This window comes from Schistocerca nitens, chromosome 6, assembly GCF_023898315.1.
Source record: "Schistocerca nitens isolate TAMUIC-IGC-003100 chromosome 6, iqSchNite1.1, whole genome shotgun sequence".
Taxonomy (NCBI): Eukaryota; Metazoa; Arthropoda; class Insecta; order Orthoptera; family Acrididae; genus Schistocerca; species Schistocerca nitens.
Window position 1 is genome coordinate 336,267,385 of NC_064619.1, and position 26,050 is coordinate 336,293,434.

At 42.6% G+C, this 26,050-nt stretch overlaps 1 protein-coding gene across 1 annotated transcript in view; it reads right to left on the reverse strand.

The window, feature by feature from the left end:
• Nucleotides 1-26,050, reverse strand: part of LOC126262994 (probable cytochrome P450 6a14) — a 119,668-nt gene that overhangs the window by 60,751 nt on the left and 32,867 nt on the right. The window contains exon 2 of the mRNA XM_049959948.1: nucleotides 5,844-6,297. Within this exon, the coding sequence (XP_049815905.1) occupies nucleotides 5,844-6,287 (444 nt within the window). The 5' untranslated portion in view covers nucleotides 6,288-6,297. The remainder of the gene's footprint in view (nucleotides 1-5,843; nucleotides 6,298-26,050) is intronic.

A 26,050-nucleotide genomic window follows, 5' to 3' on the forward strand; every position in this document is an offset into this window, starting at 1 on the left:
TGTTGAAAATTTCCAAAAAGTTATTCACCTACTGACAGTAAATTCACAAATAAATTAACCCATTTCGGATGTACTGCTAGGCATTAACAGTCGGACGACATAATTTGGCAACCAAAGACTGAGCATCAAACAACAATCTTAATATTGCGTAACGTACTGATGAAAATTTTCTGATAAAAAATGTCGTATGTTGCAAAACGTCACAAACTCTGGCCTTTCCACTATGACTAGCTTCAGAAACCACTGGTTGTACAAACCAAGCGAAGCTTGAATATCTTAATAATTGCACAATACACAACTTAAAAGGCTAAAGATGTATGTAACTTCTTTTTCACAATGATTTGACACGTGAACGTTTTTTTCCCAACTGCATTGATAATCAACGTTACGATTTCGTCACAGCTTGCTGTAGACTTTGTTTCACTTTTGGGTTATTCATATTTGCTAGGACTCGTTTCTCATGATTATAGTTTTTATTCAATGTAGAGTTTGTTCGCCTCAGTGTAAAAATGAGATTTGCATTGTAGAATCTTCCCCGAGCTTTAGCCAAAAAGTTCCCTCCACAAACGCTTGTACAAACAGTTCAGCACAAGTTTACCAAGAATTGTGCTTCGCGTAACACTCAGCAATGATATTATGATTCTTTATCACCAGCACTTCAGCTGATCACTAAACACATATTCAGGTCTGACGCAAAATATTTGCTCCTCTCACTTGTCTTAAAACTGAAGAAACTGCAGAAAGGTGAGAATTTAAGGAGATGGGATCTGGATAAACTGACTAAACCAGACGTTGTACAGACTTTGAGGGAGAGCATAAGGGAACAATTGTCACGAAAGGGGGAAAGAAGTACAGTAGAAGAAGAATGGGTAGCTTTGAGGGATGAAGTAGTGAAGGCAGCAGTGGATCAAGTAGGTAAAAAGACGAGGGCTAGTAGAAATCCTTGGATAACAGAAGAAATATTGAATTTAACTGATGAAAGGAGAAAATATAAAAATGCAGTAAATGAAGCAGGCAAAAAGGAATACAAACGTCACAAAAATGAGATCGACAGGAAGTGCAAAATGGCTAAGCAGGCATGGCTAGAGGACAAATTTAATGCTGTAGGGGCTTATCTCACTAGGGGTAAGATAGATACTGTCCACAGGAAAATTAAAGAGACCTTTGGAGAAAAGAGAACCACTTGTATGAATATCAAGAGCTCGGATGGAAACCCAGTTCTAAGCAAAGAAGGGAAAGCAGAAAGGTGGAAGGAGTATATAGAGGGTCTATACAAGGGCGATGTACTTGAGGAAAATATTATGGAAATGGAAGAGGATGTAGATGAAGATGAAATGGGAGATACGATACTGCGAGAAGAGTTTGACAGAGCACTGAAAGACCTGAGTCGAAACAAGGCCCCCGGAGTAGACAACATTCCATGAGAACTACTGACGGCCTTGGGAGAGCCAGTCCTGACAAAACTCTACCATCTGCTGAGCACGATGTATGACACAGGCGAAATACGCTCAGACTTCAAGAAGAATATACTAATTCCAGTCCCAAAGAAAGCAGGTGTTGACAGATGTGAAAATTACCGAACTGCCAGTTTAATAAGTCACAGCTGCAAAATACTAATGCGAATTCTTTACATACAAATGGAAAAAATTGGTAGGAGCAGACCTCGGGGAAGATCAGTTTGGATTCTGTAGAACTATTGGAACACGTGAGGCAATACTGACTCTACGACTTATCTTAGAAGAAAGATTAAGGAAAGGCAAACCTACGTTTCTAGCATTTGTAGACTTAGAGAAAGCTTTTGACAATGTTGACTGGAATACTCTCTTTCAAATTCTAAAGGTGGCAGGGGTAAAATACAGGGAGTGAAAGGCTATTTACAATTTGTACAGAAACCAGATGGCAATTATAAGAGTCGAGGGGCATGAAAGGGAAACAGTGGTTGGGAGGGGAGTGAGACAGGGTTGTAGCTTCTCCCCGATGTTATTCAATCTGTATATTGAGCAAGCAGTAAAGGAAACAAAAGAAATATTCGGAGTAGGTATTAAAATCCATGGAGAAGAAATAAAAACTTTGAGGTTCTCCGATGACATTGTAATTCTGTCAGACACACCATAGGACTTGGAAGAGCAGTTGAACGGAATGGACAGTGTCCTGAAAGGAGGATATAAGATGAACATCAACAAAAGCAAAACGACGATAGTGAAATGTAGTCGAATTAAGTCGCGTGATGCTGAGGGAATTAGATTAGGAAATGAGACACTTAAAGTAGTAAAGGAGTTTTGCTATTTGGGGAGAAAAATAACTGATGATGGTAGAAGTAGAGAGGATATAAAATGTAGACTGGCAATGGCAAGGAAAGCGTTTCTGAAGAAGAGAAGTTTGTTAACATCGAGTATAGTTTTAAGTATCAGGATGTCGTTTCTGAAAGTATGTGTATGGAGTGTAGTCATGTATGGAAGTGAAACATGGACGATAAACAGTTTGGTCAAGAAGAGAATAGCAGCCTTCGAAATGTGGTGCTACAGAAGAATGCTGAAGATTAGATGGGTAGATCAGATAACTAATGAGGAGGTATTGAATAGAATTGGGGAGAAGAGGAGTTTGTGGCACAACTTGACAAGAAGAAGGGACCGGTTGGTAGGACATGTTCTGAGGCATCAAGGGATCACAAATTTAGCACTGAAGGGCAGCGTAGAGGGTAAAAATCCTAGAGGGAGTCCAAGAGATGAATATACTAAGCAGATTCAGAAGGATGTAGGTTGCAGTAAGTACTGGGAGATGAAGAAGCTTGCGCAGGATAGAGTAGCATGGAGAGCTGCATCAAACCAGTCTCAGGACTGAAGACCACAACAACAACAACAACAACTCACTTGTCTGTATGTAACGTCATTCACATACATACAATCGGCAGGTATGTAAATGATTACAGTCGCCATTCTCTATGGCAGGTAGAAAGGCCAACAGAGTGCATTATTGTTGATCGTGTGTAGCCTTATTACCAGGCCTGGTAGATTTCATAAAGGGCTTGTAAATACCAGATGTTGAGCTACTCATTGTGAAGTATACGGAGATGTCACATACTCGTGCGAGACAGCATATCTACATCTGCCAAGAGCTTGAAGAGGGTCTCATTTTGGGTCTCCATTTAGACGGCTTCTCGATTCGCGTGATATCCAATTTTTTTGGGCCTTCGGATTTGATAGTGATCAGATGTTGGACTTTATGGAAACGTGAGCACAGGCACACTCATCGTCAGGGTTGCGATCAACCACAACTGACGCCCATAAAGGAGTAATGCTGTATTGGCCACCAAATACATCGTAACCCCTTCTCATATGATCTTGAGAACAAGTAATGGACTCTGAGCAACATTCCGTTTCAACCTGCACCAGCGTTCGGAGACTAGCAGCAGCCAGACGAGGCAATTGCCATTCCACACATAGGTTGTCGTTAACACCACAACAGAAGCAGCTGCGTTTAGAGTGGAGCTGTGGTCGGAAAGCATGGACTGCTGTTGAATGGCATTGCAATCGCGAGTACGGAGGCGACCTGGCGAGAGGTCTCCATTCTTCCAATGTTTCGGGGAGGCTTAGCAGTTTTCCGCGTGGGAGCCATCAGGCCACTGCTGCTAGAGATTGGAGGAAGTCTGACTCCACAACAGTACGGCACATACATCTTTAGTCCTCAAGTGCAGCCCCACATGCGAGAATATCGTGGTGACATTTTTCAACAGTACAATGCTCGTACACACATAGCATGTGTCTGTATGAATCTTGATGTACTCATGTGGCCAGCAAGATCCCCAGATCGGCCTCCAGTAGAACAGATGTGAGACGAGCTAGAATGGCGACGCCATCCCAGAACCAGTACCCTGGATATAAAAGACCAGTTAGAAATTGTGGGCCGACATTGCTCTCAAGAGAGGACACAGAAGCTTACGACACTCTTCCGAACCGAATCAGAGATGTTCAATGTCATACTGATAAGTGGATTTCTGCTGCCAATTGTTAATAAATTTTACCCCATTTTGCAAACATTGGAACAACACCATACTTTTTTTAATGACGCCTGCCGCCAGTGATGGTAATAATTTTTATTTTACTGTTATACGATCCAAATTTCAGTGTTTGGCCATTTCCAAGAAGAAAAACTGGAATAAACAATAGAAGTAAAATCACAATAACAAGAAAGACGGGAACTATTAAAAATAGTATATAAATACCATGCTTCTTTGCGTTATTCATCAAAAGACATCAGACTTGTACAAAATACAAGTCCTTGTCGAAAAAGCATATCTGGTCATACAGCCCAGATTTGTCATTAGTAAACGTGAGAATGTCTCTAAACCGCGTAAATATATTATAGACCAGGGCTTCCCAACATGTGGTCCGCGGACCCCTTAGGGGTCCGACCGCTCTCTCTAGGGGGTCCGCGGCCACCTTTCACCAAATCGTGTAAAATAATGAGTAAAATTATTGAATAAAAATGTGAAAATCAAATTCATCACTTTTTTTTTCGTGTGAAAAACGTGTGTACTTTTACTTCAGGTCGTATTCTCAAGCAGCCTTTGGGGTTCCTAAGTGAGAACGGATACACAGTTTAGTGCCAGAGAATGCAGCTTCTCTGATTGACTGTTTAGCAACAATTCGGGGGTCGTTTGTGCCCCGGCTCACGGCGCTAGATGCGCTGAAACATTTTACGCAAGCGCGGAGCGAGCTTTGTCGACCAATCACAGCGCTCAATGGCACGTATGCGGCCCAGGCATCGTTAACTGTTAAACTTGTTTTGTCAGTGCACTACCTATTTCATAAGTCGATTTTTGACCAGTGTATTACTTCTGACATGGATCCGTGGCTGAATTCGGGATCATTGAAGAAGGGTGCGGTTTCTCCATCGCCTTCACAACAAGGAAGATTCCAGTTGAAATGAAGGAGGAGGGAGGACGACCAAAAGAAGAACAATCACAAGAAGCTCCAAAGACTATTGATACTTCGGGGAGGGGGGTCATTGGGAACATGGCACTAGCATTAAGAAGCTTTCAGTTCCCATGGGTTTCGATCTGAAATTTGAAGTTACTTTGCTCTTGACTGACTAGGGGTCCGCCATGGATTTTCGACTGTAGAAGGGTTCGATTCCCGGCGGGGTCAAGAATTTTCTCTGCCTCGTGATGACTGGGTGTTGTGTGACGTCCTTAGGTTAGTTAGGTTTCAGTAGTTCTAAGTTCTAGGGGACTGATGACCATAGATGTTAAGTCCCATAGTGCTCAGAGCCATTTGAACCAGTTGAACCAAACTGCTCACCTGTAAACAGGTATGCGCCACTTGTTCAGGCACAACAACTGACATGGACATACATGAAACGATTCTCCAAAGATCGCCTGAGAAACATCACGGTCTGCACCATACAATCTGTGGTGTATTAGAGAACAAGGTAGCTACGGCCGAAATCTGGATCGTACAACAATACAACAAAAATTTGCATAACATATGCTCTCAACCTGTGAAGTTTCCCTTCATTTCGTCCTCACCTGTAGGGGACATCACATTTGTGTTAGATAGCGTATATTTATTCAATTCTGGAACGTTAAGTCGTAGACAAAAAAATGAAGGACTAGTTCATGTATAAATGTACTTGGTTTTTGTATGCAGAGTAAGGTCTGTGACTTGTTCGACATATACAGTGTATTATTGCCGTTCAGAATGTAGAGCTGTTACATATACAATGACAGTAATGGTTTTCAAAGCTGTACTTATACAACCAATTTTCCCATCCGTCAATAGTTCCCTAAGATTTCTGAGATAGTATTACGCAGCAAGCTGTGAGCGAGATGTATACAGACTTACCGGAAACATCATCTTCATCTTCCCTGATGTGAAAGTAGGTGTCAGCCTGTTTCTTAGCAAACGCCATCTTTCACCAGCCATAAAGACCAAATGTCCAGTGAGTGGGTCGACATCTTCGTTGACGTAAAGGCCGCGATCGTGGAAGTGTTGGAAGTCCTTGACGAGCATGCTCTTGATAAGCTCTGGGTCCTTGACGACGATTCCAGGCTGGGTGAACATGTAGATTCCAACCATCGGTTCGGAGGGCGGCACCGCACTGTAGAGGTCGCAGCAGATGTCGCCGATGTAGCGCTGGAACAGCATGGCGCGCCACGCGTGTCCAAACGGGAAGGGCGCCCCCGGGATATACGGGATTCCCCGTCGCGGCCAGTAGCTCCAGCAGTAGTAGGCGTACAGCGCCACCGCGGCGCAAGCAGCCACCAGGGCTGCCAACAGCTGCAGCATCTCGACGAGTCTGCAACAGCACATTGCGCATCACTATCTTGCTTTGGGGAACGTGTTGTCACGGAGCTAACAATCGACGGAAACCAAGTACAAGCCCACCACCTATCTACGAGGGTCAGTCAAAAAGTAATGCCTCCTATTTTTTTTTCTACGTTTAATTGTCAGGAAATTTAAATGCAATTACATAGGTTGAAAACCACAACATTGAGGATCATTTTGTCATTTTTCAATGTAATCTCCGCCCATCTCTACAGTTTTGGTCCATCTTTGAACAAGGGCATGTATCCCAGCACGGTAAAAATCACAGCTCTGCTTCCTAAGCCATTGACGCACGGATGTTTTGACGGCCTCCTCATCTTCAAAATGAATCCCACGATGAGCTTCTTTTAGTGGCCCGAACAGATGGAAGTCTGATGGTGCCAGGTCAGGGCTGTATGGGGGATGAGGCAAAACTTCCCATCCAATTTTGACAATCTCGTCAGAGGTGTGACGACTGGTGTGTGGTCTTGCATTGTCATGCAAAAGAAGAACATCTGCCATTGATTTTGTTGGGCGAACTCGCTGAAGACGTGCTTTAAGTTTTTTGAGGGTTGTGACGTATTGAACAGAATTTATTGTGCATCCCTGCTCCAAAAAATCAACCAGAATCACACCATCTGTATCCCAGAAAACTGTTGCCATAACTTTCTCTGCCGATCGCACAGTTTTGAATTTTTTCTTCCTCGGCGAGCTTGTGTGACGCCACTCCATTGACTGCCTCTTTGATACGGGTTCAAAAAAATGCACCCATGTTTCGTCCCCGGTCACAATTTTTTTCAGAAACTCATCTCCCTCCAAACGGAAGCGCTGCAAGTGTTGGGAGGCTATTGTTTTCCTTGCCTCTTTATTCTGATCGGTTAACATTCTTGGAACCCACCGTGCACAAACTTTTGAGTACCCCAATTGTTTAATAATCGTGATCACACTGCCTTTACTAAGAGAAATAATGCGACACACTTCATCTGCAGTCACCCGACGGTCACCACGAATGATGTCATCAACTTGCTGAATGTTGTGTGGAGTCACTGCACTCACCGGCCTGCCGCTCCGCTTTTCGTCAGTCAACGGTGTTTGCCCTTCAGCTTCCTTACAACGACGAACCCATCGTCTAACAGTGCTGACATCCACTGTCACAACACCATACACCTTCTTCAGTCTTTCATGAATGCGTATGGGCGTTTCACCTTCTGCATTCAAGAATTCAATCACACAACGCTGTCTCAAACGAACATCGATGTCGGCCATCTTACAAACTTCTGCTGTGCTGCCACCTGTTGACACAGAAAGTTACTACTGCAGTGGATTGCAGAAGAAGGTTTGAGGAATGGCGCCAAATTCAAATTTTTCACTTAACTTAATTTCTTTAAGTAGAAAAAAAATGGGAGGCATTACTTTTTGACCGACCCTCGTACAAACAGTTTTCGAAACGAATACTGTAGTACCCAGTGCCTCAATCACTGATCAGCCATAATATTATGACCACCGACCTACTATAGATATAAACCCGTCCAGGCGATAGCAGCGTCACCTGCCAACCCTGCTAGTCAGACACACACATGGTGCACGTAGTATCAGTGAGCCCGCTGGCCGTGTGTAGAAACGGAAAGGGGAGCGATCTGCCTGAGTTTGACCGAGGGCAGATTGTAATGGCCTGCAGGCTTGGCACGAACATTTCGGAAACTTCACGACTAGTTGAGTGTTCGAGGAGAGCTTTGAAATGTGTCTTCAGCGCGTAGCGAAACCAAGTTGAAACCTGGTCCAGACGTCAAGGGATTGGACGACCACCCCTCATTACAGATGTCGGACGTTGTAGGCTGAGCATACTGGTAAAACAGGACAGGCGGCGAACTGTGGCGGAACTAACATCAGAATTTAATGTTGTGTAGAGTACAAGTGTGTCTGAACACACAGTGCACCGAACATCCCTACGATGGGCCTCTGCAGCCGACGACCTATGCATGTGCCAATGTCAACACCATAACATCAACAGCTACGATTGAAATGGGCACTTGGCCATCAGCACTGGACGTTGGGGCAGTGGCAGAGCCTTGACATTGTCTGATGAATCCCGACAGCTTCGTCATACCGATGAGAGAGCGCAAATCCTCCGTCTTCCAGGGGAACAGCTCCATGACGTCTGTACTGCGGGATAGATACAAGTTGGTGGCGGCTCGTCTGTGCTCGGGGAAACACTCACGTGGGCATCTGTGGGTGCAGTGGATCTTGTGCAAGACACCATGATGGGCAAGTAATATCATACACTGGCTGCAGGCCACGTATACCCTTTCACAACGAGTATGTTTCTCGATAGCAGTAGCATTTTTCAACTACACAGTACGCCTAAAACAATGCCAGGAGTGTGGTACAGTGGTTCGAGGAACACAATGGCGAGTTCCAATTGATATGCTGGCACCCAACCTGCCAGATCTGAGCCTCATCGAAGAAATTTTTGGACATGATTGGACGTTGATGGAAATTAGGTGATGTGTGTGTAGATGTGGTGCCAACTCCCTTTAGTGACCTACCAATTCATTTGCTTCCATGCCACGTTACGTCACCACTGTTATCTATGCCAAAGGTGGACATATTAGCTATTATGTAGGTGGTCATAATGTGCTGGCTGATCAGTGTAAAGGTGTGCCGCTAAAAATGGCTCTAAGCACTATGGGACTCAACTCTGAGGTCATCAGTCCCCTAGAACTTAGAGAACTACTTAAACTTAACTAAACTAAGGACATCACACACATCGATGCCTGAGGCAGGATTCGAATCTGCGACTGTAGCAGCAGCGCGGTTCCGGACTGAAGCGCATAGAACCGCTCGGCCACAGCGGCCTGCTGTGTGCTGCATGGGTGATTATGTGACTATGGAAATGTAACGAGGTTATATAACATGACGGAAGGAAGGCTTCCACCAACAGCTGAGAATACTGTGGTCTAAGCAAGAAACTATTCATCTACGTTTCGTCCCCATTTGCATGGCACCTATCAAGTGCCCTTGGAACTGGAGGGGCTTTGTGAATTGTATGGAGGGCACCACAATTAGCCCCATAATCCCAAATACACTCCTGGAAATGGAAAAAAGAACACATTGACACCGGTGTGTCAGACCCACCATACTTGCTCCGGACACTGCGAGAGGGCTGTACAAGCAATGATCACACGCACGGCACAGCGGACACACCAGGAACCGCGGTGTTGGCCGTCGAATGGCGCTATCTGCGCAGCATTTGTGCACCGCCGCCGTCAGTGTCAGCCAGTTTGCCGTGGCATACGGAGCTCCATCGCAGTCTTTAACACTGGTAGCATGCCGCGACAGCGTGGACGTGAACCGTATGTGCAGTTGACGGACTTTGAGCGAGGGCGTATAGTGGGCATGCGGGAGGCCGGGTGGACGTACCGCCGAATTGCTCAACACGTGGGGCGTGAGGTCTCCACAGTACATCGATGTTGTCGCCAGTGGTCGGCGGAAGGTGCACGTGCCCGTCGACCTGGGACCGGACCGCAGCGACGCACGGATGCACGCCAAGACCGTAGGATCCTACGCAGTGCCGTAGGGGACCGCACCGCCACTTCCCAGCAAATTAGGGGCACTGTTGCTCCTGGGGTATCGGCGAGGACCATTCGCAACCGTCTCCATGAAGCTGGGCTACGGTCCCGCACACCGTTAGGCCGTCTTCCGCTCACGCCCCAACATCGTGCAGCCCGCCTCCAGTGGTGTCGCGACAGGCGTGAATGGAGGGACGAATGGAGACGTGTCGTCTTCAGCGATGAGAGTCGCTTCTGCCTTGGTGCCAATGATGGTCGTATGCGTGTTTGGCGCCGTGCAGGTGAGCGCCACAATCAGGACTGCATACGACCGAGGCACACAGGGCCAACACCCGGCATCATGGTGTGGGGAGCGATCTCATACACTGGCCGTACACCACTGGTGATCGTCGAGGGGACACTGAATAGTGCACGGTACATCCAAACCGTCATCGAACCCATCGTTCTACCATTCCTAGACCGGCAAGGGAACTTGCTGTTCCAACAGGACAATGTACGTCCGCATGTATCCCGTGCCATCCAACGTGCTCTAGAAGGTGTAAGTCAACTACCCTGGCCAGCAAGATCTCCGGATCTGTCCCCCATTGAGCATGTTTGGGACAGGATGAAGCGTCGTCTCACGCGGTCTGCACGTCCAGCACGAACGCTGGTCCAACTGAGGCGCCAGGTGGAAATGGCATGGCAAGCCGTTCCACAGGACTACATCCAGCATCTCTACGATCGTCTCCATGGGAGAACAGCAGCCTGCATTGCTGCGAAAGGTGGATATACACTGTACTAGTGCCGACATTGTGCATGCTCTGTTGCCTGTGTCTATGTGCCTGTGGTTCTGTCAGTGTGATCATGTGATGTATCTGACCCCAGGAATGTGTCAATAAAGTTTCCCCTTCCTGGGACAATGAATTCACGGTGTTCTTATTTCAATTTCCAGGAGTGTACTTATAGTTGTCCCCAAAATTCAGACGGGTAACACCTTCCTCGATTTCAAGTATTCTATCGTAATAATCCTCGATTTCAAGTAATCTATAGTTATAATTAGTCTCTGCAAAAAGTCAGCACCCGTATTTCATTTTATTTAACTAGCTCTTCCCTTCTGTTTTAAACTGCTAGAGTGCTTGTATTTTTCTACAATACTGCTCTTCATCCTAGGATCTTATTATGAAACCATCAAACCCATAGTGATACTGCTTACATAAGAGATCTTTCATTGGCTGCAGAAGAGCTCATTGTTCAATAATCTCCATATAACAGTTTGGAAGAGGTGGACTAAGAGGAATCCCAATGACAACCACATCAACTCGCTCGTGGGATTCATTTTGTTTATTTAAAAATAGAGATTCCCCTTAGGGGTCTCCCATCTTGGGAGTACATGGGTTAGCAAGTGTGGAGCCCTGAGTTGAGTTTGACATTACGGACACTTACTGGTGTCAAACTCCAATTTCTTTTCCTATAGGCCTCTCTCGCCCAACTCTTATTTTTTCCACCCCAGCCGTGTTAGGTTTCGAGGTCCAAGGCAGTTTTTTTTCTTGTCCTTAACTCAGACCTTCGAAGCTATTGCCTTGTAGAATAGGGTGTTGGAGCACACAAGGCTAACGGAGGAAAATCCTGAATTAAAAATAGGCGCATCCTGCAGTCTTGAAGGATGAAAGATGTGGAAACACCAAAGGCTAGGAGATGCCAGGACTTAGAAATAAAGGCTGGTCGGGCAAGTTATGCTCCTTAGCTGTGGTAATAACAGCCAGCCGAGGGAAAGGAAAATCTTGAAAACAAAATCACCGACAGCCGGGTCAACGATCTACCGGTGGTGTAATTTCACTGCTCAGAGTACCGGTACTGGGCCTCAGAAAGAACTGACCGTAAATATAATGACCAAGGTTAGGGACAGGTCTAAGGCATGGAAAAATAAAAATGGTTTGCGAATTGGAACATGGAACATAAAACCCTTAATATCAAAGACCAAGAGCTTATACAATAATTGAAACGTCGTGAAATCTCAGTATGTAGTACCCAAAAGACAAAAAAAGAAAGGCAAAGGGTGGAAGCAATATGACCAGTACTTACACATTTATAGTGGAGAACAGTAGCAGATAAGAGCTTTAGCAGCAGTAGGGATACTTATCCACAATAAATTCAAAGATCTTATTGAGCAGTGCCAATGCATCTCTGACAGAACAGTTTTACTAAAACAAACTGGCTCATCACAAATTGAACATTATCTCCTGTACATTTATTCCAACAACTACATTCAGGCCATAACTGGTTCGAGATTAACTAGCTGCGTTGCAGTTAATAATGCTATTAGACAATGTGTCTCTTCGAGCTCGTTTGAAGACATTTTTTGTAACAACTATATCCAGGCAAAAACTGTTTCCAGATTAATTAGCTGTATAGCAGTTAATAGTGGCATTAGACAATGTGACTCAAAATGACTCTTTGAGCCAGTGGTAAAGAAGGTATAAGCTGGTAGTGGTTATAGAATGGGGGACGAAGAAATAAAAATAATTTGGTATACTGACGATGCAGTTTTACTGGCAAACAGTGAAAATAACCTGCAGAAAATTTTACATATATTTAGTGTGGCAGTCAAATCTAAATATGGTCGTGTACACTCAAAAAATGAAATGTATGGCGACGTCTGTGGAACCATTTAGACGCAAAGTGGAAGTGGACCGAAAAATTATTCAGCAGGTAATGACATTTAAATACGTTGTATTGAACTGTTCAGCAGTGGAAATGGTGAAAAGGAAGATAGAGAACAAGTAACAGAAGTAAACAAAGTAACATGGTGTTTAAGTGATACTATTTGGAGAAAACAAGCATACAGGAAGATATGCAAGGGAAAGAATAAACAAAACAGCCAGTTATGACACACACAGCTGAGACAAGACATTAGAAAAGGTTGTAAATTGGACTCCATTAATGAATGGGTACCTAGGAGAAAGCATGAGTGTAACGAACTCTTAAACGGGGTGAATGAAATGAAGATTGTGAAAATCTTAAGAAATAAATCACCAGCTAGTAAAAGAAATATTGGCCGTCCAAGGAAACGGTGAAACGATAACCTCAGGGTAGAATGAGGTATACTGAAGGAAACAGACTTTAGCCTAGGAAGAAACAAAGAACAGGAAGAAGAAACAGAAGAAAAATAGAGATTCACGATTTAGTAAGACCAAGCTACTACCTGCACCAGAAAAACATCATGTGAAACAGTTTCGTTCGTAGACATCAACGTTAATAAGGAAACTGTATCAAAACTAACATCAATTGGGCTCACGTTCCTGTCTTTAAGTCTGTCAAAACAGCGTAGTGCTTCAGTAAGGACTCTAGATATTTGAAGCTCTCCAACGTAAATGGGAACAAATCGTCTGTGAATAATTTTTGCATCAACCACGGCCTCAAAATCATGTTGTTTTAACGGAACGTTTCATGAAACTGAGCTAAGAAAATCTGTAAACTCTCTGAGACTAAACATTTTTTTGTTGCTTTGGTTTATTACGCACTGTTTATTGAGTACCAGCAAATGATATGTGTGGATGGGAGGGAGAAAGCCCCGCTCCATACATAGACTGTGTGCAAGATGCGCTGATGTGAAAGTCACCCCTCAGAACTCTCAAGATAAACACCTTAGGCCTACACATTGTAATTCTCATTTACAAAGTTAAACGCCACACACGGAGGTGTCTAAAGATAAAATGTCCCATGTAACGAATTATATGTAATATATTCAGTCATGGTATATACTACAACGATATACGTGTATTCGGAGTAGTCGTAAAACCTTAATTATCACCTCGAAAAAAATTAGTGGTGACCATGAAACTTGGTGACGGTGTTAGTCACCTTTCAGTACGACACGCTGAATGATTTGGCAGAGATCTTTACTGTGGAGGACCGCAGTTTAACTCCTTAGGAAATGTGTTCTACCTCCAGAATCACCTCGTCGTCGTTCTGGAAATGCTGATCACGCTATGGTTTCTTCGTCCAAATCACTGGCTGCCATGTCAGAGGGGCGGGCGGGGGGGGGGGGGGGGAGGAAACTTTGTGTTACCCAAAGAAGCAGCTGGTATGAATGTGTTCCATGCAGAATCAACTAGGGTGTCTTGACAGTGTAACGTAACCTCTTCAAGGGATTTTGGTTGTATGCTTCTGTGACAGTTTGTCCCCTTACAAGCATAATCTGTTAGTTACACACGACGGTAGTCCCAAATAACACACAGTATGACCTTGACCGATGATGCCTGCGTCTTCACCTTTCACAGCAGTAGTGAATCCGTATGTTTCCACCACATGCTTCGCTGGACCGTCTCTTAGTGATGGAACAACAGAATCAACACAATCGATTCATTCGGTTGCTGAAAAACAATCGACGCATTCGGATGTAGTTTTACGTATTGTTTGAATTGTCCATTCATTCTTTTGAGTGCAACTAATCTTTGGAGCAACCGAATGAAAACAGTTGTCCAGCTGGTCCGACTTCCCATTCATTCTTTCGACTGAAACCGAACTGTAGGAGCAGCTGGATGAAGACGATCGAGTAAGTCGATAGCATAATTATTCCTTTATTTTTTGAGTGAAAGCAGTTTGTAGGAGCAACTAAATGAAAACGTTCGACATCGTTGCAGTTTTGCATATAACTGAATTATTCATTCCTTTTTTTTCTTTTCAAGTGAGAAACATGTTATACTAAAAAAAATTTATTTAAATAGTTATTTTCTGCTTTTTAACCTTGTGCGTGTGAGATTTTTCAATCGATTTCAAACATTTCGATAAGGTTACAACAGAGGCATGTGGTGAATTTCAGGGTTATTTCAGTTTCTTTTCAACTGAGTCAACCAACATATTGCTTCCTCATACGTACATCCCGCTCAAAGATAGCGAATACAAAAATTAGAGACAACCGAATTCATACAGAAGCTTAGCAGCAATCGTTCTTAACTGTAAAACATTCGCGACTGGAACAGGAAAGCGGGGAAATAGCAATGCAACACCAAATATTCTTCGTTACACACTAGAAAAGAAAGCGAGTTAATATTGCACTGTCATTCAGTTCTGAGCTAAGTTGAAAGTTTTAGGGTTTTAGCCTATCGGGAAGTTAGTTTAAAATTAGTTGCAAAATTTGTACAGAACAGACAGGGAGATAGACCGAAAAACAAAGTACCCTCCGTCACACAACTGACTCTAACAAGAGTTAATATTGCAGTGTCATCTATTTCTGAGCTATGTTGAAACTTGAAAGCTTATCTGGAAGTTAGCTTAAAATCAACTGTAAAAATTTTTGTGAACAAACAGATAACAAACCGACCTAATAAAAACGTGTTACAAAGTGATTATTCGTTTATATTTAAATAATTTGACAGTGGAGCACCAGATTCTAAACTTTTCAAATCGACCAAAAATTGATTTTTAATGCCACAAGAACGAAACTTCGGATTTGAGTAAGTAAATGAATACATTTTGAAAGTACTTTACTTTTAGAAATATATTTTTTATTCACATGTCCTTGAAATAAAATACTTTATTTGTCCCTAAAAAAGTGTCACTCCTATTCATGGTTCATGTATAACCGAAGAGGCTGAAAAAGTATTAAAAAAATCGATGAAACCCGGTGAGTGAGTGAAAATATTCATGTATGTTAAACAAGATATATACATGCCCACTCGCAATCACTGTCTGTAATTCCTTTGTGTCTTCATACATAAGAATTTCTGCCACTCCTTATACGTTCACAAGCAGTAGTGCATAATTTCGAATATAGGTAGCCTACCTTATTTTATTTAGAAGTCCAGTTCCGTAGGACTAAATTGAGGAGCAAATCTTCATAGTCATGAAACGTGTCAGTACATTAAATACAACAGAAAATTAATAATAGATAAAATAAAATGTTTATGAATTCTAAAAAGACGAGAAGCTATAAGCTTATATACACGCGATCAACAATGTAACACGGGAATTAGCTTAATTTTTCAAGGAACTCCTCGACAGAATAGAAGGAGTGCCCCATGAGGAGGCTCTTTAGTTTGGATTTGAAATCTCGTGGATTACTGCTAAGTTTTTTTAATTCCTATGGTAGCTTATTGAAAAGGGGTACAGCAGAATACTGCACGCCTTTCTGCATAACAGTCAAGGAGGTGCGATCCAAATGCAGATTAGATTTCTGCCTAGTATTAACTGGGTAAAAGCTGCTAATTCTTGCGAATAAGCTGATATTGTTAACAAGAAACGGCGTTACAGAATATATATATATATATATATATATATATATATATATATATATATATATATATATATATATATCTTGGTTTTTTTTTTTTTTTTTTTTTTTTTTTTTGAGAGGTCAACGGCAGAAAACCCAGATTAATGTAATGAACAGGGTTAACAAGAGGTTCGCAAACTGACACCACTTATTTCCCGAACCGCACGTTTCTGAGGCAAAAATATCCTCTGAGAATGGGAAAAGCTACCCCAAAATATAAAACCCTACATCATAAAGGAATGAAAATCGGACTATCACTTACTCCAGATACTGTTCTAATAGCAAAAAGTCAGCATTAAGGTTTTGAACAAGATCCTGAATATGAGCATTCCACGACAGTTAAATTATCTGAACATCTAGAAATTTGAACTGTTCAGTTTCACTAATCTTATGCCCATTCTATGTAATTAGAACGTCAGGTTTTGTTAAATTGTTTGTTAGAAACTGTAAAAACTGAGTCTTAGTGGTATTTGGAGTTAGTTTATTTTCTACAAGTCTTGAACTTATGTCTTCGACTGCACAATTTGAAACAGTGGCAATGTTGCACACAACATCCTGTATTACCAAGCTAGTGTCATCAGCAAACAACTATTTTAGAATCACCTGCGATACTAGAAGGAGTATCATTTATATAAATAAGCAACAGGAGTGGCCCCACTGATCCCTGGGCACCCCCTATTTAGCCGTTCCCCGCTCAGATCTCACATCATAACCATTCTCAGCACTGTAAAGAATGACCTTTCGCTTAGTTTAGTCTACTTATTTCTATCTTCCGTGGTTTATAACTGCGAACGCTTGCTGTCATACAACTACAGCACATCTTCTCAGTGTTAAATATGGCAGCAAACTGACCATTTACATGGTTCTCTTAAGCTATTATTTTTACATGCAGCTATTTATGTTTGATTTTGATCAATCTTTCCTTTCGCTCACTCTCACTGTACCTTAAAAATACAATTAGTGGAAAAGGTTGTCAATCAGATGTTATTTCAGTTTGTGTTCGAAGTTCTTTTCTTTTTTCTTCCTCGAATTATTTTCTGGATTTATTCCAATCTCTGTCTTCCTCTACAGTTTTTACACTCTACAGCTTCCTCTACCACCATGGAAGTAATTCAGTGATGTCTTAGCAGATGTACTGCCGTCCTGTCCCTTATTCCTTGCCTCGCTGATTTTGCGGAGAACCTCCTCATTCCGTACCTTATCACTCCACCTAATTTTCAGCATTCTTATGCAGTACCACTTCTGAAATGCTTCGATTCTCTTCTGTTCCGGTTTTCCCACAGTCCATGTGTTGTGCTCCAAACGTAAATTCTCAGAAATTTCTTCTTCAAATAAAGACCTATGCTTGTTACTAATGGACTCTTGTCCAGGCAATGCCCTTTTGGCCAGTGCTAGTCTCCTTTTTACGCCCTCCATGCTCCGTCCACCACAAGTTATTTAGCTGGCTTTGTAATTATTCTTCACTTTCACTGACAATAGTAATGTTGTCAGTGAATCTCATCATTTATATCTCTTCACCTAGAGTTTTAATCTCATTCTAAAACCTTTTTTTTAAATTTCCGTTCTTTGCTTCTTCGATGTATAAACTGAACAATAGACTGATCATATTGTAACATATTACTCTTCTTTCCCTTTGGCGTATCCTTATTCTTATCAGAATTTCGAACATCTTGCACCACTGTCGAACGCTTTTCCAAGTCGACGAATTCTAAGAACATGACTTGAATTTTCTTCAGTCTTCTTTCCATTATCAACTGTAACGTCAAAAGTGCGTCTCTGGTGCCTTTACCTTTTCCAAGGCCAAACTGAGCGTCCTCTTGCAGATACCTACAGATCCTTAATTTTCTTTTCCGTTCTTCTTTATATTAGTTTGTCAGTAACTTGGATGCACGAGCTGTTAAGCTGACTGTGCAATAATTGTCGCACTTGACAGCCCTTGCTGTCTTCGCAATTGTGTGGATTATGTATTTACGAAAGTCTGATGGTACATCGCCGTTTTCGTACATTCTTCACACCAATGTGAATAGCCTTTTTGTCGCCAATCCCCCAGAGATTTCAGAAATTCGGATGGAATGTTGTGCTTTATTTCATCTTAAGTCATCCAAAGCTCTTTTAAATTCTGGTTCTAACACTAGATCTCCTATCTCTTCCCTTCGACTTCTGTTTCTTCTTCCATCACGTCTTAAGGCAAGTCCTCCCCCCCCCCCCCCCCCCCCTCATAAAGCCACCAGTTTACTCTTTCCACGTGTCGGCTGTGTCCTCTGCATTTTACAGCGGAATGGTACCGGCCTTGCCTTCAATTTCGCCAAAGTTGTTTTCACTTTTTCGTACGTTGAGTCAGTCCTTCTGACAATGATTTTAACTGAATTTTGCAGTAGTTTCAACCAGTATTTTTCTGCTGCACGTTACCAAATCTCAGCACCGCAAATGAGGAAGAGATTATCCGTTTATCTAAATCTTTGTGAAAGTGTGTGTATGAATTTCTAAAGGACGAAACTGCTGAGGCCATCGGTCGCTAGACTTACACACTACTTAAACTAACTTATGCTAAGAACAACTCACACACCCATGCCCGAGGGAGGACTCGAACCTCCAGCGGGAGGGGCCTCGCAATACGTAACATTGTGCCTCTAATCGCGCGGCCACTCCGCGCGGACTTCGTGAATGGTATTAACATAGTTCTTGGTAATCCTCAATTATCCCAGTATCAGTGCAAGAGGTCTAATACCCAGTGGAATATGGAGAGCTTATACTCAGAAAATAAATGGAATGTTATATATTATATATTTAGCTACAATTCTGATTAATTTCGTCGTTAGAGCTCAGTAATATGCTTAACTGTTGCACTTAATTGGCCTTCGACTGGTAAGGCAAGACTTTGGTAGTATCAAATTCAACATCAGTTTCCTCTCCGGCCGTTCACTAAACTAAATTATGAAACACAGATAAAATGACAGGAAATGAATGTAGTTGGTTGTAAGCCACAGCGGGTATTTGATATGTTGAGATGTGTTACACGGTTAGTCACTCGACGCACAAAACAGTAATATTTGAAGCGCACATAAACAACATGGGAAGCGTTTAGAAAGCAAGTGCACACCTGTACCCTACGTATTTGTTAACTACGGAACGTCTGTACATACCTGTTCTCCTGCTGTGGACTGACACTGATATTTGAGAAAGGCTGAGAGCTTTATAAACACAGAACTCGTATCGTGCGCTTTCCCAGATAAAGCATGCACATAAATCTACTCACTGATAACAGGATCCCAGATTCGATGACATCATAATAAGGTCCGGTTGCTAAGTATACGATAAGAGTATGTAGCATCAGCTAATGCGAAGTAACAATCAATATAAATATTTTTAACGTTTTGCAACCGATTCTCGTTAAAGATCAAAATCAAACATCATTGTAGGTTGCAAATAATTTCTTCGGACTTCAGTCTGTTAGTTGCCAGAAAAGAATTTAGATTAAGTACTAGAGTAGCTGAGCAGTTATTGTGTTGCTACAGTTTGGTGCGTTAGTGTCAGTTTGTAGAACGTCGAAAGTTTGAATGAAGCTAGGTAAATATTTGCGCGTTCTATATATAATTTTTGTGACGTGACTTAGTGTTACGTAACGAGACAGTTCAAAGACTGTTAACAAGTGTCAATTTTATACTCGTAGAATATGCAAGAGCAGCCACCACAGTAGGTAGAATGCATATCGTACACAACCTGATCCAGAGATCAGATCCACATATCTTTGTGGCAATTGCATTGTAATAAGTACTGACTAGTCTGTAAGAAAGAAATAATGAAAATTACGATTTCACGTCCCGTTGACGACGAGTTCCTTGTAGGCGGAACACCGATTCGGATTATTAAACGCGCGCGGGATTAGTCAAGCGGTCTAGGCGCTGCAGTCATGGACTGTGCAGCTGGTCACGGCCGAGGTTCGAGTCCTCCCTCGGGCATGGGTTTGTGTGTTTGTCCTTAGGATAATTTAGGTTAAGTAGTGTGTAAGCTTAGGGACTGATGACCTTAGCAGTGAACTCCCATAAGATTTCACACACATTTGAACATTTGATTATTGAAAGAAATATGGCTTGTCCTCTTCAGGGGAACAATCTTGGAAATTGCTTTGAGTGATTTTGGAGTATGCAGCGAAAACACAGCTGGTTGGTTGGTTGGAAGGAGGTCCTCCCGAATACGAGTTCAGCATCTTATCACTAATCCGCTGAGCTTCTTGTTTTTGTTTTTTATGCCTTCACACTTCTTTACGCCATGCTCGATACACCGCACCATAATCTCAGTATATGGTTCGCAGTTCCATACTTACGGAAAGTTTTTAGAATGTTGCCAGAAAGCTCAAATCTAGGAAGATTAAAACATCAGTTTTTGTGCACATCGTTGGATACACATCATCCAATGATAAGGATAGTACATCAAATCTGGAAAAGAGTGGAATACACAAAAACAGTTGCTGTTGTGCCAAAATCTGTATGAACCAGTTTAGCAGGGCAATATACACCCATTTGAAGAATCATCATAGAAGCTGGAGACACAGAAACGGAGACTCTACCTTTCCAGACAACATTCTTAATAAAGGCCACAGATATTTGGTGCAACATGTAGTCCTACACAACACCCACAAAGAGAGGGAGATGAATGATCTTTAAGTAAAGGAAATTAATAAACTTGTTTGCCCAAACTTCTTTGGATGCACTTTGTCTAAGATCTTTAATCTCACAAAATGCATATCCACACTTATTTACCTTTGTAACTGATGAAGGCCTCTCTGCCAAAGACCAGTCACTTAAGTGATTAATATTGTGGAATATTACACAAGCTTCGCATGTTGTTCGTTCATGATACATAAAATATACCTTAATGAACCGAAGTGTAGTGGCGGCTTCTGCCACCAAATGTATCAGGATGAACAAATGTAGCGTGAAGACACCAAATATAGTGGAATGGTGCCAGGAGGTACCGTATGAAAACTCCGCGAGAACTTTCCAAGTGGTTTATTATTTTTAAGCTACAGTGCCCTCGTTCCTCTTGGTCTGCGTCACACGGCCCCACAATGTTGAGGAAACACCCCAGCGGCCCATGTAATGCAATGCTGAGTCGAGCCGGCCTTGTACACCAGCGGATCTGCGACATCGTCAGGATGCCAAGAGTTGGCTCATCAATCTGCATTCCTGCCGACTCAGCGCCAACTGCAGGCAGCCAGCTTCGTCCCTCTTGCCAGCGTGGCTGAGATCGCGGGGACGAACAAGCGCCCGTGATCCGGCGTCCGAATCTGCGGCCCTCGCCTCGGGATGTCTCCGGCATGTATCAGGAACCTAGAAGACTGCCCGCGGTAGCGAGCCGTTGAATGACCCTCCTCTGGCTGGTTGGCTAATTACGGATCCTGCGTTGGCCTCAGGGGGTCGAACCAACGACCCGCCATGGACTGGAACACTGGAACGCTGGTGCCCCATGTGTTGCTGCATGTAGCCCGGTGGTGTGATACACCCCGCCATCCAGGAGAGCTGCCACACTTGAAATGACTCTCGTTAGAAAACGGCACCTATTTATATTCGGCTGTGGCCCTCTGGCCACACTAGATTGGCCAGCGGCCCTCTTCTGCCTGTGACTTGCGCCATGCAAACTGCTTGGTGTGCCTTCTCGGGCAGTTCTACGCCCCTGTGGCCTCTATTTGCCTTCGCAACTGCTGGTATGCGTAACCCACTGCAATCCGGCCTGCACCTGGCTGTAACTTGTGCTCAGAGTATCGCACAAAACTAACTTTCCCTATCTTGAAATGTGGTGCCGCTACAAAAGAGCCAGTAAATTAACCCAATAAGTTTCTTCATAATAACAATAATAATAATGATAATAATAACATTATTATTATTATTATCTTTATCATAACCCACAAAATATTATATCTAGCAACAGTGATTATGTTAGTTTCGAAATTAGCAAAAGTGATCTGTTCCGTAATTACACATCAAATGGAAACTCCTTATCGTATTTAGTAATACGAAATCTATCTGAGGTGAATGGCGCAGGAATTACATATGTGGTATGTCCACGCAATAATATAGAAAACAAAACCCATACTCGATAAAGTTTACGTGATTCATTTTATTTGAGTCCGTGAATACACCTTCGTTTAACCCACCTCTGTTGCCGAGGCACCAAGGCACGCTTATGCAGTGCCGCTCGACCAGAGGGAAAGCCAGTTCGAATCCTGGTGATGGAAAAAGTTTACTTTGCCACTATTTGCCAGCAAGGAGAAGAGAGGCGTTGGTGTAAAGTTTCTGATCGTCAGACCTTGGGCCAATTTCCTGGTTCAAATACCAAACCTCTCCACATTGTCTCATGAAGTGAGGGCATATGACATTACTGATGACATTAAGCTTGGCGGCACCTACGGCTACATCTACATTAATACTCTGCAAATCACAAGTAAGTGCCTAGCATAGGCTTCATCAAACCACCTTCACAATAGTTCTCTATTATTCCACTCTCGAAAAGCGCTTGGAGAAAACAAACCCCTTATCTTTCCGCCTGAGCTCTGATTTCCGTTATTTTATTATTACGAGTATGATCGTTTCTCCCTATGTAGGTCGGCGTCAACAGAATATTTACGCATTCGGAGGAGAAAGTTGGTGATTGAAATTTTGTGAGAAGATTCCGCCGAAACGAAAAACATCTTTGTTTTAATGAAGTCCACCCCAAATCCTGTAACATGCCACAGACACTCTCTCCCCTGTTTCACGATAATACACAACGTGCTGCCCTTCTTTGAACATTGTCTATGTACTCCGTTATTGTCACTGACAGTCTCTCCCGTGTTTCGCGATAATACAGAACGTCCTACACTTCCTTGAACTTTGTCAATGTGCTCCATTAGTCAGGTAAGGATCCCACACCACGCAGCAGTACTCCAAAACGAGGACGGACAAGCGTAGCGTAGACAGTCTCCTTAGTAGATGTGTTTCATTATTATCTGCCAATAAAAGGAAGTCTTTGGTTTGCCATCCCCACAACATTTTCTGTGTTCTTCCCAGATTAAGTTTGTTCGTAATTGTAATTCCTAGGTATTATTTGAATTTACGGCCTTTAGATTTGACTGATTTAACGTACAGTTTGACGGATTCCTTTTAGCACTCATGTGGATGACCTCACACTAGTCATTATTTGGAGTCAACTGCCAATTTTCGCAACATACAGATATCTTTTCTAAATCGGTTTGCAATTTGTTTTGATCTTCTGATGACTTTACTAGATGATAAACGACAGCATCATCTGCAAACAGCCTAAGAAGGTTGTCTCTAAGCTGGTCGTAGGTTGTGCTCCAAAAATGAACAGCATAGAGACAGAAGTGATGACACTTTCTGCAGAACCTGACCATCATTTTGCAGGACAATGCTCAACACGTACAGGGCAAGCTGTTACTGATTTGTTTGACTAATGGGGGCTGTAAGAGCTATAATACCTACTGCACTCCCCTGACTTAAGCCCTCGTGAGTTCAAATCGATTTTTGAACTGAAGGAAACACTTCACGGCATTCGCTTCAGAACTGCTACCAATTCGTCGGGTAATAGACCGCGCCGCTCGAACTGTCAACACAACTGGCACTGCTACAAATATCCTACGACTTCCATATCGCTGGCAACGGGTTATACACAATGCTGGTGACTTCTTTGAAGGTCAGTAAAACTTTGAAACACGCATATATTTTGTACGATTTGTAAATAAATAGTTGCCACTATTACAATTCCAACCCTCGTATGCATAGAAAAATCATGACAGCCTTCGGTGCAATTAAAAACAAAGGCGTCAGTATTAAGAATGAAAGAGAAATTCCTCTGTCAACCACAGAGAAGAGAACGGATAGGCGGAAATAGTACATCGAAGGCTTCTACGAAGCGGAGGAACTGTCTGAAGATGTGATAGGTGAAGAAATGTGATTCATTAGGGAAGACATAATGAATACAGTATTAGAAACAGACATAAACAGAGCTTTGAGAGACTTGCGAAGAAATAAGGCAGAACGCATAAATAACATTTTTATAATCATTGTGGAAAGTAGCAGTCAAGTGAGTGCACAAGTTGGTGTGTAGAATCTATGTGATTGGAGACCATCCCATCAGACTTTCGGAAAAGTATGATCCACACGATCCAGAACATGGCAAGCCAGGTAAGTACCAGAGGTATTGCAGAATCGACTTAAAAACTTGTGCATCTAAATTGCTGTTAAAAATGAAATACATAAGAAAGCAAAAAAACTCAGTGGCTGGTGGATGATAACGAGTTTGGTTTTAAGAAAGATAAAGGCGCCAGAGAGACAGTTCTGACAATTCGCTTTTTAATGGAAGCAAGACCTAAGGAGAATCAAGACACATTAATGGGAGTTGTCGACCTAGAAATAGTGTTCCACGATGTAAAATAGAGCCAGATGTTAGAAACATTGACGTAAGTTTTTGGGAAAGGTGGGTAATGTATACGAGCCAACAGGGAAGAATAATACTGTATGATCCAGAAAGAAGTGTTCGGATTAAAAAGTGAGTAATACAGGGATGCCGTCTTTAATTATAGAAACATATACCACAATGGTCAGCTCAGATATTGGCCCATAAGACTCACCAGTTGGATGACCTGATAGTGCACACAGCTTCAAAGCTAGACGTTTATAGAAAGTTGGAGGACTGAACTAATCCACGAGCATGAGCTTGATGCCAGACGCTCCAAATAATTAACCGTTGATTCTGTTGTCCACTACAGGAATTGCGCACCCGTATGGAAGCATCTAGTTCTAATCCGGCATCGGAGCTAAGTACATTCAATCTTGTGCGAATAATTGGAAGCTACTTAAATAATTATCTTTTCTGTTGCTACAAACCAGTATTAGCGCCTAACGCAAAATGAAGATGCTGCACCCTTGCACGACAGCGTCTACTCTGCCGAAGAGAGAAGTAATAGAAAAACACATATGTAATCGAATTATGTAACGCAGTTTGGTGCGGAGTCATTGGAACCAGAAGCAGTCGATTCAGATCCTGATGGTGGTAACAAAATTCACCATCAGTATTTAATCGGAAAACGTAATATTCCTGTTCACCTTACACTGCACCATTAAATCTCAAAAACAATCCTCAGTCTTTTATGGAATGAAGGTACGTGCTCCGTTGGATGGGTACATGAAGTTTAGCTGCCCCCTTGGTGACAGTCGAGAATAATGGGGTATGTGCTAGTACTGGGTTTCGCTCTATCTTCTCAATCGTCTTAAAAAAAAAAAAAAAAAAAAAAAAAAAAAAATTACACGAAGCTACACTCTACACACCGTAATCATAATCACATACATAAGAGAGTAGACTAACACTTGCAAGTAAAGAATTAACAAGCGTGGTGTAAGACAGAGTTTTTCTCTTAAAGGACTGAGCAATCCCTCTGGGTATCCCTGCCAGTATTGCCTTACGACCTTATCGCCTCTAATTCTGAGCTGGCATTCGGCAGATTATCTGATAAACTTTATCACCGAACTGGAAGGGACGCCCATGCCACATGGTCCAGAAGTACAGACTTTGCACCTGAGACACTTCATGCGAAATTGCGCCTCCCGTATCTATACAGACATCCTCAATGCAAAGTTCGTCCAGTGATTCACGAGTGGAAAACAGTGGCGACCATAAGATGTCCTTTAACGATACAGGTGTGGAAGACCATGGGAGTCTGTAACCCATGACGAACATACGGGCCACTCAGTGCGCAACAGTTTAACATGTAGTCCTCCACTTTTCTTTGGGAAAATGTTTTTTTTCACCAATTACGCATCAAACACACATAAAATCAACTTACAAATGATTCTTAAGCATCTTGCAATTTCTCCCCTTTTTGCCCCATACACATAAATACTCTCAAAAACAGATGTTCATTGTCACGC